This window comes from Chiloscyllium plagiosum, chromosome 23 (assembly GCF_004010195.1).
Source record: "Chiloscyllium plagiosum isolate BGI_BamShark_2017 chromosome 23, ASM401019v2, whole genome shotgun sequence".
Taxonomy (NCBI): Eukaryota; Metazoa; Chordata; class Chondrichthyes; order Orectolobiformes; family Hemiscylliidae; genus Chiloscyllium; species Chiloscyllium plagiosum.
This window is the reverse complement of record NC_057732.1, coordinates 41,750,906-41,769,062: the sequence shown is the minus strand read 5'-3', so window position 1 is coordinate 41,769,062 and position 18,157 is coordinate 41,750,906. Positions and strand designations below refer to the sequence as shown.

The 18,157-nt window shown below is 40.2% G+C and overlaps 1 protein-coding gene across 2 annotated transcripts in view; it reads left to right on the top strand.

Moving 5' to 3' along the window:
- The window catches only part of exoc4 (exocyst complex component 4), a 571,126-nt gene that overhangs the window by 88,733 nt on the left and 464,236 nt on the right, over nt 1-18,157 (top strand). For both annotated transcript variants that reach the window (XM_043714034.1, XM_043714035.1), the window contains exons 5-6: nt 2,961-3,204; nt 7,965-8,142. In XM_043714034.1, coding sequence (XP_043569969.1) covers nt 2,961-3,204; nt 7,965-8,142 — 422 coding nt within the window. The remainder of the gene's footprint in view (nt 1-2,960; nt 3,205-7,964; nt 8,143-18,157) is intronic.

Sequence of the window (18,157 nt, the reverse complement as noted above, 5' to 3'; positions counted from 1 at the left end):
GGTATGCTTTCCTTTCTTGGTCAGATTATTGAGTACAGGAGTTGGAAGGTCATGTTGCGGCTGTACAGGACATTGGTTAGGCCACTGTTGGAATATTGCGTGCAATTCTGGTCTCCTTCCTATCGGAAAGATGTTGTGAAACTTAAAAGGTTTCAGAAAAGATTCACAAGGATGTTGCCAGGGTTGGAGGATCTGAGCTACAGGGAGAAGCTGAACAGACCTTATAGAGGTTTTTAAAATTATGAGGGGCATGGATAGGATAAGTAGGCAAAGTCTTTTCCCTGGGGTTGGGGAATCCAGAGCTAGAGGGCATAGGTTTAGGGTGAGAGGGGAAAGATATAAAAGGGGACCTAAGAGGCAACTTTTTCACGCAGAGGGTGGTACGTGTATGGAATGAGCTGCCAGAGGATGTGGTGGAGGCTGGTACAATTGTAACATTTAAGAGGCGTTTGGATGGGTATATGAATAGGAAGGGTGTGGAGGGATATGGGCCGGGTGCTGGCAGGTGGGACTAGATTGGGTTGGGATATCTGGTCGGCATGGACGGGTTGGACCGAAGGGTCTGTTTCCATGCTGTACACCTCTATGACTCTATGACTCTACTGTTGGCAAATAAGGCAAGGCAGGTGACTGAGGTGTCAATGGAGGAGCACTTTGGGGCCAGCAGCAATAATTCTGTTAGTTTTAAAATAGTGATGGAAAAGGATAGACAGCATCAAAACGTTGAAGTTCTAAATTGGAGCAAGGCCAATTTTGACGGTATTAGGCAAGAACTTGCAAAAGATAATTCGGGGCAGATATTCACAGAGGGACTGCTGGAAAATGGGAAGCTTTAAAAAATGAGATAACAAGAGTCCAGAGGCAATATGTTCTTGTTAGGATGAAGGGCAAGGTTGATAGGAGGAGGGAATGCTGAATGACTAGAGAAATTGAGGTTTTCTTCAAGAAAAAGAAAGAAGCATATGGCATGTTTCGCCAGCAAGAATCTAGTGAATCCCCAGAAGTGTCCAAAGCAGTAGAAGTGCACAAAAGAGGGAAGTCGGGTGGGCTAGCTTTAACAAATGAAGTAGAATCCAGAGAGATTTTATAAATACATTAAGGACAAAAGAGTAACTCGGGAGAGAATAGAGCCCCTTAAAGATCAATATGACTGCCTATGTGATAAGTTGGAGAAGACAGCAGAGTTTTTTTGCATCAGTGTTTACAGCGGTGAATGATATGCAAGACGGTGAGCATTGGGAAATAAATAGCGACATTTTCAAGAATGTCCATATTACAGAGGAGGTCGCGCTGGAAGTCTCAAATTGCAAAACGTTGGATAAATCCCCGGGGTCTGATTGGTTATACGCTAGCATTCTGGGAAGCTTCTGTACCAACATTGTTGAGCTATTTTCTATTAAAATGCTACCTTCCAGCTGTTAAAGTCCACAATAAATGGAACATCAAAATGCAGTAATGATTGATTTTGAAATTGATAACTATAGAAGTGGTTCATGAGTTGCCTCGTTTTGGCCAATTGAAGTGAAATTGATAGAAGTGTCATGGAGGTGAATAGTTTGGAGGAACTTTTGTTTTGGGAAGTAAAATAGATAGGATAAAATTTGATTCAGTTGTGTATCTCTTGTTGAAGGATGGCTCTTGATAGGCTAAGTGTTTTCACGTATACTTTGATATCAGTTGTTTACTCTTTACAATGTATCTTACGGCATATATGATTCCATTTACTTGTCCAACAGTTTTGTTTTTCAGTTTCTGTTTTGCTCTTTGCATCTTTATTGCATTCAAATGTGGTAAGGATTTACTAGTGTATTGTAGAACCTAAGGAGCTCTATCATCTTGGATTTTGTGCAGGAATTTTGTTATGAATATTAGGTTGAGTTCCAGTGAAGAACGTCATCATTACTGTGGAGTGAGTGGAACTGCCAACTTATAAAGTTTGTTCATGCTTAGTTAAATGAGAGAGTCCCGTAATTGCTGTTGGGTCAGCCCGTTTCTCCATGTGCTGTATTTTCACATTTTGTCTGTTACGGTGCAAAGATGCTGTCATAAACCATTAGTTAGCCACGAAATGTGCCACGTGAGGCTTGGACTGTTGTTTTCTGCTGTAACTGAACTGTTGCTGGAAATGCCGTCATAATCGCTACCAAGCAGATTCCCTCTTGCCCTTAAATTAGAAATGTTTGGAGTCTGATTCTTTCAGAATTGAATTCATATTGGAGTTTTGAACTTGAACGTTTTTATAAAAGTCTTTTCACTTATGCCAATCCTTAGTTTCCGGTCTTTTTATTGAACAGATGAGAACCAATGACCATTTTCTCAGAGAATCTATCCACCACAGAAAAGAATCTTGGTCATTGTAGACCCTATTGCTTCTCTACCTCGCTTCATTTCTCTCATGGTGACAACAGGTGTTTTCAAAGCATTTCTGAACCACTCAGTCAGCATCCATTGGGTTGCTAAGACCATCCAAGCGGCAGCTCTGGTGCTTCTCATCAATGACTTTGATCGTAATTCACTGACTAAACTTGAAGTTGTGCATAAATAATTTCATTTATCTGTGGACAAGACTATTGTTTGGCTCTGTAATTAAGTACACACTGGGGGAAAAAAATCTTTCAGTTTGCTGTACCTAATTTTACGATGGATTAAATCTATTTCCTCGTATCAACTTTGATTTAGGCTCCATTAGCCCCAATGAGGATGTTTTGATTTCTAGATGAGCCACTGTCTTGCTTGCCCGACCTGTGCACTGGACAGGTACCATGGAGAGGGTGTTCTAAAAATGGTCAACCACAAATAACTACTGTTAAGCCTATGAATACTCTGAGCAGCATCGGTGATGGCAAACACTATTTATTCACACTGGACTGCTAAGTCCAGGGAAATAACGTTCCTCTAAAGAAGCTCCAAACTGAATGTTGCATTTTGTTTTATTTAATTGACTTGTTTTGTTTTAACAGTGAAAGAGGTAAACCTCCAAGATATAAAAGAGGACCCAGAATGTGATCCAGAGGAGAACAGCATACTTTTTATGGGCATTCTGATAAAAGCCCTGGCAAAGCTGAAAAAGATTCCTGAAACAATCAAAGGTATTAAAGAACGCTTCAATCAAGAACTGGAACAGATTGTGAAAAGGTCCACAACCCAGGTCGCAGATCATGCTTATCAACGAGGTGAAGTTGTCTCACAAGAGAATCAACCCAGGTAATAGTGCGATAACTGAGAGATGGGAAGGGGCACAGAAATTTTGGCAGTAATCATACTAATACTTTGTGAAATCAATACACATTAGTCTGTGAAAATTTGTGGTCACGTTTTCAGCATATTTTGCAAACCATTGCTCAAATTATTTGTTTTACGTTCTAATCTTACTTTAATAAAAAATACTGGTAGGGATTATTATTTGTGACTGTTATTTCTTTGACACAGTGACATGTTTGATCACAGTGCCTTATCATTTAGTACTTAAGTCATGATTGATCAAAAAATTTCCTGCTGCCAGCAACCTTTCAGGAAATGTTCTCAAATACCATGACAGTGTCAGAAAATTGCATTTCAAGTTTGCTTTGTGCTGGGACAACTTCTTGCTGTACTAAATCTGGCTTTGATTGCTCCAACACAACCAAATTGTGCATGGATCTGAGTTTAATTGATTTCTCCAGTTTCACATCTTCATTTTGAAGAGTTTCATCATGTGACTGATAGTCTCCATTCCCTTGAAATCAATTCACGTTCTCTTCAAGCTCTGAATTCGGGGCTCTTGTGGTGCAATGTCCTTCTCTCTGAGCCAGAAAGGCAGGTTTCAAGACTCACCTGTTCCAGAGGTGTATCATAACAACATCTCTGAACAGATTGATTAAAAAATTTGCGAGACACTGATTGGAGACAGACAACCACAAGCTACCAGGTAGGTGTTGATAATGTGATGTATGACATGGTTCTTCGTAAAGGCACTTGTGGTGTTTGTAGTGGCAATCCAATATCTGAGCCAGGAAGCCCAGTTTCAACTCCCAAATAATCCATAAGTGAGTAGGAAACGTTGATTAGGAAAATGTCTGAAGTCCTAAATTCTGGTCAAAATCAAAAGATTTTGAAGATTGAAGTCCAAAATTGCATCCAGTATTGGAACTGATGTTGCAATGGTTTGTATCAGATTTGAAATATCTGCGATGAACTCCTGTGGACCAGAGATGAATTAAGAAGGCTGAAATTCATATTTCTTAAGTTTTTGTAATGTGTCTTGGAAAAGTGTACTGATTGGATTTTGGGAAAAGATAATATTACGTGGGCTCCTCATTGCCCAAACTGATAGATGGAGAGGAGATAATTGATGAAGAAGACATATGGTGTGTTGGCGTTTATTGTTCAGGGGGTTAAGTTTCAGAGCCACGAGGTCATGCTTCAGCTGTACAAGACACTAGTAAGGCAGCACCTGGAGTATTGTGTACAGTTCTGATCACTGCATTACCAGAAGGATGTGAAAGCTTTGGAATGGGTTCAGAGGAGATTTATTAGGGTGTTGCCTGGTATGGAGGGAAGGTCTTAGGAGGAAAGACTGAGGGACTTGAGGCTGTTTTCTTTCGAGAGAAGAGGTTGAGAGGTGACTTAATCGAGACGTATAAGATAATCAGAGGGTTAGATGGCGTGGATAGTGAGAGCCTTTTCCCTCGGATGGTGAAGGCTAACACAAGGGGACGTCGCTTTAAATTGAGGAGTGATAGATTTAGGGCAGATATCAGGTAGTTTCTTCTGAGTAGTAGGGTCATGGAACAGCCTGCCTGCAACAGTAGTAGATTCACTGACATTAAGGGCATTTAAATGGACATTGGACATATATATGGATAATAATGAAACGGCATAGATTAGATGGGCATCAGATTACTTTCGCAGTTCGGCGCAGCATCAAAGGCTGAAGGGCCTGTACTGTGCTGTTTTGTTCTATGCTCTATATTTCAGAGGGTGGGATATGAGACTGTTGGCAGTTGCTTACCTGTCACAGAAAGACTGCAGAGCAATTTTTATGTTGGTCAAGGGTGAAACACCAGAGGTTGTGGTCCACATTAGTGCTAATGTCACAAGTAAAAAGAGAGATATGGTTGTTGTAGGATTTTTGGGTGCGAGCATGAGACTGGTAAGCAGGACATAAGGCATGGACGAGTTGGACCGAAGGGTCTGTTGTACACCTCTGATTCTGTGACTCTATAATGCAGCGATCGCGGGATATTTCCAATGCTGTGTACCCGTTAGCATATAACTTGGAAAAATGAGCACATGAACACATGGTTAAATACATGATGCAAGGGGCAGGGCTTTGGATTTGTAGAAACCGAGAATAGGTAGAACCTGTATAAGGAAGATGAGCAAGACAGGCAGGGAAGCTTGCTCATGTTGTTGTGGGATTTAAATGAACCCGCCAGAAAATGGGGAACCTGAGAGCAACTTTAGATCGAATAAAAATAAAGCTGGTTATGAAAAGGAGGAAGCTCAAGAAACAAGGTTAGTGATTTAACAAAAGCAAAATTAAGAGCAGTCTATCTGACAGCACACAGCATTCGGAACAAAATGGGTCATTTGCTGGCACTGGTAGATGTTAAAAAAAGGCATAATTGAGCAGGACATGATCTCTGAGTAAGAGGTCTCCCATTAAAGGCAGAGATGAGGAAAAACATTTCTCAGGATAGTGAAGCTGTGGAATTCTGTATTATAGAGGACTGTACAAATGGGTTGTTCAGCATTTTCAAAGCTGATGCACAGATCTTAATCGTTTAGAAAATCAAGGATAATGGGGAAAGGCAGGAGAATGGGGGTGAGGATCATCAGATCAAACCAGATTTGATGGGTGGAATGCCAACTTCGGCTTGAACATTATTTGGTCATAATTTCAGTTAACCATGTTTTGCACACCACTGATTACTAATTCCCTATGTTTATAGAACCAAATTGTCACTTAATTATCCATGAATGAATCAATATATCACCTGTTCAATTAGCCTTTTGGCATTCCTGCAGACCTTCGTTCATAATAAGTGTTGACTCTAGTTTTTTATCAGGCTCCTGGATGCCACACTTTGCCCTTAGCATCAAGGTAGAATTTGACAATAGCCTTCACCTCCTGTCTCAAATTTAACTTTTCTGCCCATATTTGGATCAAGGCTGCCACAAGGCCAGGAGTTCAGTGGCTCTGGTAGAACCCAAATTGAGTGTCATTGAGCAAATTATTCCTTGTCAAGTGCCTCTTGATAGTATTGTTGACAACCCCTTCTGTCATTTTGATGAGCAATCATAGACTGATAAGGAAGTAATTGTCCAGTTTTGATTTTTTGGTTTTTGAGCTCAGAATATTATTCAACCATTTTTAACCTTTTCTGGTAAATTCTAGCAGAGCCAGATTGGAGCATTGCTGAAATGTTCCTAGGGTCAATAAGATTACAATTTGCTAAGATATAAGTGGACAAATTAATGCTTCACAGTCTTAATAAAATAGCGGTAGTGAAGAGGATATAAAGAACTTCATTAGCCTATTGTTTGGAAACTTGATGAGCTTTACAAATAGAACTGATACTTTATGCATACCTATACCCCAAAATTTAAATGGGCAGTGAATGGCTATTTCAGCATTTGGGAAAAATATTTTTTCTTGACAGATTGGATTAGAAGTCTTTATCTGTTTGTGTTCTGTGTGGAAATCTACATAGCATATATATTGTTGAAGGAATACCATTTACCAGTGATGGGGAATAAAATATTTTATAGTAAAATCTGATGATGCTATGTTTAAAGTGACTGTGTAATAGTGTGAGGAATTTTGCAAGCGAAGAATATATTGAATTTGATAAGGAAAAAAGTTTTTGAATATAAATTTTGCGATAGGATCTCACTTTGAAGAAGTCGACTGAAGAAGTACCCAACCTCGATTTTTCTCACTGTTTCGTCCCCAGACTCTTAAGTCTTACTGTTCTGATATTATTACATACTTAAGATGTTACTTCACAGGTGCAGAATTTGCTGAGTTCACTTGTAAAATTGTTAGACCAAGTCAGAAATGTTTGTAAGCAGGTTTGCAGTATGGTATGATATGATACAGGAACAGGGCTTGATTTCACTATCAGCACTTCTGGAGCTAATAGGTTAACTCTTTTCTCTCTTGGTTTGTGACTTTATTCAGTTCAGTGGTAAATTCAATTGTCATTGGTGTTCTGTGTCATTGTTGGCAAAAAGATTCACGTAATTGCATTAGTCATTAACGACAATAGTTATGACTTGTAAAGTTCTGCAAGTTTTCCTTTATAACTATTGATTACATGAATCAGGTGAACCCTGTGAAATATTTTTTGTTTATTAATTACTAACCTTCTGTTTACCTGTAGTAAGGCTAAGTTAATCTGATACGTGTATTTTATGGAAAGTATACTGCATACAGCAGAATGAAGTGCTCTGGCTTGTTTGTAACTGATGAAATATTTTCTGCATTTGCTAAATGGAATCTGTCTAGCTTTTTCAGTTAGGTGTTGACAATGTGATTTCCGTCATTTTTCTTGGAAAACAACCTTAATCAGTTAACCACTTTACGCCAGCTGTATTAACACCCATACAATGATAGAAGGAGGTTTAAAATTAATTTTCTAATAAATGTTGAAAATGCATATTTGGAGAGCATACCCTTGATGGTGCGGACATTATCAGCTAAATGACCTCTTTTTATATTTGTGTCATTGAGAGTTCAAATAGTTGGTCTATTTTAACCCATTTATTGAAACTGCCCAATATCCATTCGGGAAGGATTTCTTGTTTTAATCACCACTCTTTCAGAAAATATACTCCTGCAGCATTCAGATTTTATAACTGTATTAATGATGTTTGTAGCAAAAATGACCTGGGTTGGATAATATGCAAATGGAAAGTGGCTATTCGTACTTTATTAACAGCTAGCTTATTTATTAATTTTACATTGATTATGTTTCTAGGTTACTGCTGGAGCTTCTCGAGTTATTGTTTGAAAAATTCTATGCTGTAGCTGCTGCCCACAAAATTGTTCTTGGCTATCTTCACCAAATGGTTGTATCGCCTTTGAGTACAAATGTGAGTGAGATCAAACTGTACGACATGGCAGAAGTCTGGGCGAGGATCCAGAGTGTGCTCCAGGTAAATCTAGGGCCATTGTGGTTCTCCTATTAAAGATGTACCATTAATCATTTTGCTGCAGTTTTCTTGAATCTTGCTTGAATGCTTCTGCTGCAGTGCATTCAGATTCTCCATGCCCCCAGATTCTCCATGTAACTCAGTATGTTCTTCCTGTTTTAGATATTAGTGGAATACCCTTCTGAATGCCTTGATTGAATCTGCCTTCACTGCACTCCCTTGGGCAGTGCATCGAGATGTTCACACTGTTTGTAATTTTTCTCTTTTTCTTGTCTCATTTGTTTCTTTGGGCAATTACTTTAAATCAGTGCTGTCTCATTTTTGATCATGTCAAATCACATTTTTATTCTGCTCCCTTACACGTAGCATTGCACTACTTCGCAGAAACATTATTGATGGCTTTTAAGTGAACTATTTTTAAAGAGGAACTGTCAATTTAATATATCTTCTAGTTCCTTTGTTGAATATTGTCTCATGTATTTGTAGATTAAATAAGAGATGTTACTTGGCAAGTACAAAAACCACTGTATACCAAACCATTGACCATGTATGTTGCAATATGGGAGTGGATAGAGCTTGAGACAAGTGGTGTGAAAAAACTTCGAATACCTTTGAGTGAATGGATATATTTCTTATGAGTGTCCCTCTATTCAAGTGCTATAGACTTCTATGCTTAATTAGAGTAACTAAGACATTGCACAGTAGGTGATTTGTTCAAACAGTGGCTAGAAGTTTAATTTGATTTCAGTATTTGCTGGAAAGGTCACTGTTACCTGGAATATATTTGGAACAAATATGCCAGTGAATATTGCTAATTTTATCTCCTTAAGTAGTGGTGAAATCTATTTGCTCCTTCAGTACTGCATATGAAATGGACGCTTCAAAAGCTTAAGTTTTTGAACATTTATGCTGGGTGTCTGTATCTCTTGTGTTTTAAGATTGTCAGACAAAGCAGTGTGTAAAGGTCAGTCTGGCACAATGAATAGCTGCTAATGGGGACCCATTCAAGATGGCAGCGGGGTAGTAGGTAGCATTTGGACTCCTGAGGCCAGGACTCGTCCACTTTTAGTCCTTGATCCTTTTCTTTGTTATTTTTTAATGAGCTTACCTTCTGATTAAGAACGGTGGCAATGTGGGTCAAGCACAAACCTGTGATGAGTTTTTGGATTCCTGGCATTGGAGCCAAACCTGAGCCCAGTCTGAGATCTAATACCATACTTTGCTGCATCAGCAAAGTCAGGCGGCAGCGTAGACTCGAGTCAGCTGTATTGGAATTGAATTTGGGCCCGGTGCAGACCACTGGCATCAGTGGTGGTGGCATTAGCGAGGTTAGCCCAGTAAGGACTCTTGGTAGGCTCATGATGCCGAAGAATGGTGACTCTATTTCAGCAGCAGCGGTGTGGTGAAGGAACTCAAAGCTGGCTGACTGCTTTGTGTCTGTGTTGGTCTCAGCATCTGAGTTGGGGAGCGCCTAGATCCAGGACCGTGGGTGAGCTTTCGAGCTGAGTTGAACTTTGTTTATTTTCTGCCTTTACTTTCTATGCTTGGATTTATTTTCTGTGTTTGAAGATGGCGCCAGAGAGTGACGACACTATACAACACTTTCACTGTATTTGCAACAAAATACATGTGACAATAATACATTGTATCAAATCAGAAACATAAAAAATGTTACTGGAAAATCTCAGCAGGTCTGGCAGCATCTGTGAAGAGAAAAAAAAGTTAACATTTCGGGTCTAGTGAGCCTTCCTGAAATCAAATCAGGCTGTGTCTGAAAAATTCCTTTACATTTTTATTGAACAAAGGGAAATATTCAACTTCTAACCAACTCTCAAGTTCTCCAATATAGGATCAGACACTTCACGAATGTGTTAGAAACTGAAACAATGCTTTTGACTACATTGATCACTTCGTGGAATTTGCTATTGATGTACATGGTTCTGGAAACCTTTGATTTTTATCCAACACAAAGAATGACTTAGCCCTGATAAGACCATAAGACATGAGCTCAGAATTGAGGCCATCAAGTCTGCTCTGCCATTCGATCATGGTTACAAAGTTTCTCAACCCCATTTTCCCGCTTTCTTCCTGTCACCTTTCATCCCCTTAACAATCAAGAACCTATCTATCTCAGTCTCAAATATACTCAATGACCTGGCCTCCATATTTTTCTGTGGAAATGAATCCCATAGATTCACCACTGTCTGATGAGATTGGATGAGATTACCACAATATGGAAACAGGCCCTTCAGCCCAACCAGTCCACACCGACCCTCCGAAGAGTAACCCACCCAGACCCATTCCCCGACCCTATATTTACCCCTGACTAATGCACCTAACACTATGGGCAATTTAGCATGGTCAATTCACCCAACCTGCACATCTTTGGACTGTGGGAGGAAACTGGAGCACCTAGAGGAAATCCATGCAGACACTGGGAGCATGTGCAAACTCCACACAGACAGTTACCCGAGGCTGGAACCGAACCTGGGTCCCTGATGCTGTGAGACCTCTACTAACCACTGAGCCACTGTGCTGCCCACTCTGGCTGAAGAAATTTCTCTTCATCTTCGTTCTAAAGGGTCTTTCCTTTCGTCTAAGGCTGTACGCTCAGGACCTAGTCTCTCTTGCTAATGGAAACATTTCCTCAACATCCACTCTGTCCAGGCCTTTCAGTATTCTATAAGTTTCAATTAGATCCCCCTTGATCCTTCTAAACTGATGGATATAGACCCAGAGTCCTCATATGTTCAGCCTTTCTTTCCTGGGATCATTCTTGTGAACCTCTTCTGGACCTGTTCCAAGGCCAGTACATCCTTAGTGAGATATGGGGCTCAAAATTGCTCACAATACTCCAAATGTGGTCTGACTACAGCCTCTTCAAGCCTCAGAAGTACATCCCTGCTTTTATATTATAGCCTTCTTGAAGTAAATGCCAACAATAACGACCGACTCAACCTGCAAGTTTACTTGACGAGCATTCCCAAGGTCCTTGCACTTCAGATTGCTGAATTTTCACCATATTTAGAAAATAGTCCATGCTTCTATTCTATGTACTAAAATGCATGACCTCACATTTTCCACATTTTATTCCATCTGCCACTTTTTTGCTCATTTCCTTAACCTGTCTAAATCCTTCTGCAGCCTCCCTACTTCCTCAGTACGACCTGTCCCTCCATCTTATCTTTGTATCATTTGCAAACTGAGTTAGAATGCCCTCAGTTCCTTTATCCAGATTGTTAATGTATAAAGTGAAAGTTGTGGTTCCAAAACCGACCCTTGCAGAACACTACCAGTCACCAGCTGCCATACTGAGAAAGACCCTTTTATCCCCAATCTCCGGTGATCTGACAGAAAGCAATCTTCTATCCATGCGAGTTCCTTGCCTCTGACGCCATGGGCTCTTATCTTATTCAACAGCTTCCTGTGCAACACCTTGTCAAAGGCCTTAGAGAAACAGAGAAGATTGGAGCTGCAAGAGGCCATTCGGCTCTTCAAGCCTGCTTTGCCGTCCATCACGATCATGACTGATCGTCCAATCTAATCTTGCTTTTGCCCCATAACCTTTGATTCCATTCGCCCTACATGCTATATCTGGCTGCCTCTTGAATACATTCAATGTTTTGGCATCAGCAACCTCCTGTGGTAATGAATTCCACAGGCTCTCACTTTTTGGGTGAAGAAATGTCCCCTCGACTCTGTCTTAAATGGTCTACCCTGAATCCTCAGACTGTGACCCGTGGATCTGGATGCACCCATCATCCTCCTTTCATCAACCCTGTCTAGTCCTGTTATAACTGTAAAAGTCTCTATGCCATGTCCCCCTTCCTTCATCTGAACTCCAGTGAAAACAGTCCTAACCTAGTCCATCTCTCCTCGTACGTCAGTCCCGTCATCCCCAGAATCAACCATGGCCCTGTATAACTGTAACAACATGTTCCTGGTCCTGTAAGTCCGAGTAGATAACACATTGACTCTCCTTGGTCTAACCTACTCCTCCAAGCATTCTAACAAATGTGTCGCATTGACCTCCCCTTGAGAAAACCACGCTGACTTTGCCCTATTTTACCGTAAACTTACAAGCACTCAGAAATCTCATCTTCACAGTGGACTCAAATCTTACCAACGGTTGAGGTCAGGCTAATTAGCCTGTAATTTCCCATCTGATATTATTCCATGTTTGATGTTTTGCCTTAGATGTTTAGCAGTCTAGGATGGAGTGTGCGCTCAGTGAATGAGCAATAGATATACTTTGAGAAACATTATGGAATTCCCTCTGATGACTGGCTCTTTATATCTCAGGCTCAGTCTACCCATCAGTGCTATGAGATTGTTAAATTCAGAACTTTAATAATATTTGATGGATTGGAGTATTTCCTGACATGGAATTAAAATCAATTTGCCGATTAACCATACCTCACCATTACTGGGAAAAGGAGGAGTCGAAACTATATAAAACTGCTTGATAGCTGGCTGCCTTGTGCCAACAGATCAAATGATTGCCCTGCAGAAGTAGTTCAACGGTTAATGACAGGACACACCTGTTTCAAATGAACAGCTAACACCAAATATCATATGGAACAGTGAAAGTACTCCTAATCAGAAAACGAGCTGCAGACCTGCTGACTGCAGGAGTGAAATCGTGTCATGGATGAACGGATCTAAAGGGTCGTTAATAATGACACACCACAAGCTTAACAAACAGAAAACCCTCTGAGAATAGAACTTCTGGATTCTTCGACAACAGAAATCCAGAGAACCGCACTGCACAAGAATCGAATTCTGGACACATCCAGGGGCCGTTGTTATCGGTTGGAATTGTTACTAAATTCCATTATTAACCGAGCAATACCCAAGTTAGTTTTTGAGGTTAACTTGTGTACTTGAGATGTCTTATTTTGATTGCAACATGCAAGAAAGTTTAAATAACTGTTTCGGTATTGGAGTGTCTGTGATGTTTCTTAATAAATAGCTGAATTCAAGGTAGCTTGTATTACATTTAAATGTGGAGAGTGTATATTTCATTTGTTTATAATAAACACAGTGCTGTACTAACTCAGCAAGTCTACCAGCATCTTAATTCTATTTCAAACTGAAAAGAGATAAATATTACAGTGCTTTAAGCTGTTGAGAAGGGTGGTGAAAAATAAATAATGGTCAGAACTAAGTTAGAGGGTAAGAGGCACAAATTGACAAAGACTTTTGTTTTGCTTTTATAAACAGCTAATATTTATTCTGTATAAGCACCTGCTGTGGACCAGTCTTTATTACTACCATGGCCACTTCTTTTGCCTTTTGTTCCCATGACATCTCTGACATGCAATGATAAAGTTTTATATTCAGTTTGAACGGGAGAAATGTGGGTCTAAGAAATCTGTTCTAAACTTAAATAATAGTAATTATAATGATATGAAGACAAACCTAGCTGAAGTGACCTTGGAAATTAAGTACGGCATAGTGATGCAGTGGTCTGCTTTTAAAGAAATATTTAAAGGCTTACAGCAAAGACTTATTCAAATAAGAAAGAAAGATGAAGTGTTTTTAGCCATGGATGATGCACTCTTCTCAAAGCAGAAGTAAATGGTTGGTATCAGATTGTAGGAAAGACTGTACAAATCGAATTTCGACTCTTATTTAAACAGGAAAATAATTACCAGTGAATCTTTAGAGGAACTGATGATGGAGAACAAAGAAGTGGTTGTAATGTTTATGGTAAACCTCCTGTCTTCTCTCTTACCCCCCCCCCCCGAGTCACGTTTAACAATAGCCTGAAAACCACATCGAGAATTTGATGGCTTTTCATGGTCCTCTGGGTTTTTTGTGACTGAAATTGATTTGCTGACATCCAGAAACTGATGAGATTTTCCAGTATGAAAGGGCCATAAACCTCCAACTCTTACCACCTCTGACTCTGACTCTGTCTCGACAATCCTAAAAGCTTTGCTCAACGTTTAGCCAGTTATTTGAATTTCTGTAACCAGCTGATGTTAGATCTTATTTCTAGTGAGAGTTCAAGTCACAGATCGTGTCAGCTGTCTTTATTGCAGTTTTATTTTTCAGTACAGCTTTATTTCTCAGAACAATGAGGCACACAAAGAGCTTCAGAATGTCTTAACTTATACAGTTTAAACTTAGACTACACATGTTTACCCCCCCCCCCCCTCAATTTACTATTGATCAGTGGCACCAAGTTAACCTTTTGTGACTGGTTCTATGGTACAGCACCCTATACATTTCAAACTTGCTTCAGTAATTTCAATGTATTCTCAAGTAAGCTAATCATATCATTGAAGGACAAAGAGGTGGACAGTCCTGTGGTCCACCCCGGTCCTTTGTGATGTTTCCCACACTCTCTTTTCACAATGAATGCTGTATTTAAGTAACACTTGCCAGCTCCATCATGTTAACACTTCAGGAGCTTTTAAATTCCTTATTATAGGAAATACAAAAGAATATTCGTTTTTGATCAGTTCCAACAAAATTGTGTAGTTACAACTAATGTTAGAAATCTTTAGCTAACAACTTGTGTCTTGATGTGTTCATTCAATTCACATTCCTTTATAATTTCTGTAACTATGATTCATTTTTCCCTGTAATGATATTGGGGGGGTGGGTGGGGGTTGCTATTACTGACTGAAACTGTATCTTTTTTTCTAGTACTTTTTGTTGTATACCGATGGATCAGATTACTTCAGAATCTACATGTATGATTATCTGAAGAATCTGAACTAAAACCTGCTATTAGTGTTGTAACAGATTCATTAAATAATTCCAGAGAAACAATTCATTGATGTGAAATATTCTTATCTATGTCTTATGCTAAAGGAACTCCAGCCGCCCATCAACCTTGAATCTACAGTGCTCCTATTGTTCTACTTGGGAAGACTATATTAAGAGAACCTGGGAAAATATTTGCTTAACTACTGTCAGCCATATTCTGCTGCATTAGTCATGGGCAGCTATTGGTCATTTTATGCTGCCCAGTCATGGGCAGTCCTAACAGCAGATAAACCAGTTTTCATTAAACTGTTGACTTCATTTCTAAAGAAACCAAATGGTTAAAAGCTATTTTTATTCAGAAAGTGTCCAAACAATTCCATATCTCCCAGTTTTTCATATAGTCCACATATATAAATGTGCATTTCCAACAATGGAAAGAATGGAAGAGTAATGCATTAGTTAAATAGACAGAGAATGCTGAAAACAGTAATGCAGAGGAATCCACAAGTCGTGAGAAAAGAACCACTAAAGTTTTCTCCAGGTAAAGCAGGTGATTAGAAGGTAATTGAATGCTGTTTATATTTGCAATTGCAGTTCAGAATCATAGAGATATACAGCATGACATCTGACCCAGTGGGCCAGCTAGTCCATGCCAATCATATATCCGAGATTAATCTTGTTCCATTTGGCTGATATCCCTCTAAACCCTTTCTATTCATATTCAAAAGACATCCAGATGCCTTTTAAATATTATAATTGTACCAGCCTCCACCACCACCTCTGGCAGCTCATTCCATACATGCACCACCCTCTGCACAAAAAGTTGTCCCTTAGGTCCCTTTTTAAATTTTCCCCTTTCACCTTAAACTTATGCCCTCTAGTTTTGGATTCCCTCCACCCCAGGAAAAATGCTTAGCCTCTTTACCCTATTTATGCAACTCCTGGTTTTATTCACTGTAAGCTAAGAAAGTTTTGCCACAGTTCTATATGGCAGTGGTGAGACCACATTTTGAGTGCTGTGTACAGTTTTGGCACACTATTTAAGAAAAGAGTTGATTGCATTGGGTGCAGTCCAGAAAAGGTAATTATGCCTCCTGTAACAAAGGGAAAATGCCTGGAGTAGAACAATCAATGGGTATCCCATCCCAACAAACCAAAAGGACCATTTCAGTAGACCCTGTGAACAGGGGCCATTGAGCTATTTAACACCTTTGGAGAAAGGAGAGCTGAAGATTTGGAAAAACATTGTCTGCTTAACAGGCAGTCTGCCTTATTTTTGTAGCCCAGAAATTAATACGAAGGGTTTTTATGCTTTCCTGGGATATGAGCATTGCTGGCTGTGCCAACATGTATTTTCCATTACTAGATACCCTGGGAAGGTATTGGTGAGCTGCCTTTTTGAACCATTGCAGTCCATTTGGTTTTGGTAAACCCACAGTGCCATTGTAGAGAGAGTTCCAGTATTGCAGTTCTGTATTAGCAGCTTATTATAAATAAGTTTATTGTCGGTAGCTACCCATGTCATTCTGCTAGCTTCCAGGTCTATTGTTGCTGTGTTTGTACAGAGACCCAAGGAAAGGAGAGAGTCTGTGTGTAGCAATCGCCTTGCAGTTGTTCCACTGGTGGCGGAATTGCATCGTATATTGCAGGTGGACGTAGTCAGGTTGGCAAAGAATAGAAAAGTTAAGCATTGCATGTTGGATGGAAAACGAATGCAAGTGTGAACTAAATGGAAAGCTGTTGATGTATTTGGAGAAAGGGAGGATGTAACTCATTGGAAGTGAGTGATTGCTGAACACAACTGTAGTTTTAGAGATGTTAATGCAGGATGAGCAGTGAAATACATCTGATTTCAAATCCCAACATATGAAGTTATGAAACTTGTATCAGTAGGTCTAGTAATTTCTAAATCAATACAAAATACAAGTGCTTCATCTGCTGAAGGAGAGAAATCTGCCACCCTTGCCTGGCCTGTCTGACACACAACTTGAGTTCGCTGATAGGTACAAAATATCCCAAGACTGTTCAAAGTGGTGCAAAGAATTCTGATATCATGTCCAACAGACATCTCTCAACCAGCATCTAGGCCAAGTAAATGCTAAATATTGCAGATGGTGGAAATCTGAAACAAACATAGAGAATGCTGGAGAAACTCAGCTTGTCTGGCAGTATCTGTGGAGAGAGAAACAGTTCTTGTCTGGTGTGATTTCTTCAGAACTAACAACCTAAAGCAAGTCATCTCGTCAGTTATTTCACTGCCGTTGATAAGAGCTTGCTGTGTTTCTGACCTTAAAATCAACTACAGTTCAAGAGTATCTCATGCATTAGAAAACCATTTGGAGCGCTCCAAGATCATATAATGCAATATATGGAGACAGATGCTTTTTTCTAATTGTTTTTACCTGAGACCCATCACATTTATATTGGGCCAACTGTATTCCTTTTGTGTTAAACTTTCTGTGGTTCAAAAAATATGCTAATTACAGTACAAACCAATCACAGGATGCCTTTGTAACACATGAATCTGCGTTTAACTTCAGCTAACCGCTTCACACTTCATTAGGAATGAGTAATCTTGAGATCAGGGTGTTGAATGGCATCTAAGGAATAGATTTGCAAGTTCAGTTTAAGATGGACAAAGGAAAAGACCATTGAGGAAGCTGAAGAATACATATGAAAGCAAGGAAATGAACCTTGCCAAAGTAGTTGTTTACCCCATTGCCAACATAGAATCATAGAGTCATAGAGATGTACAGCATGGAAACAGACCCTTCGGTCCAACCCGTCCATGCCAACCAGATATCACAACCCAATCTAGTCCCACCTGCCAGCACCAGGCCCATATCCCTCCAAACCTCTCCACCCTTCTCACCCACTCCAACCTCTCAACCTCGGAACGAGCAGCCCTCCACTCCCTCTGTTCCAACCCCAACCTCACTATCAAACTGGCAGACAAGGGAGGCGTGGTAGTAGTTTGGCGCACCGATCTTTACACCGCTGAGGCTAAACGCCAGCTCACGGACACCTCCTCCTACTGCCCCCTTGACCATGATCCCACCTCCCACTCCCAGACCATCCATAACCTCATCTCCTCAGGGGATCTCCCATCCACCGCCTCCAACCTGTAGTCCCACAACCCTGCACCGCCCGTTTCTCCTTCCTGCCCAAAATCCTCAAACCTGACTGCCCCGACCGACCCATTGTCTCAGCCTGCTCCTGCCCCACTGAACTCCTCTCTGCATACCTCGACACGGTCCTGTCCCCCTTAGTCCAAGAACTCCCCACCTACGTTCAGGAC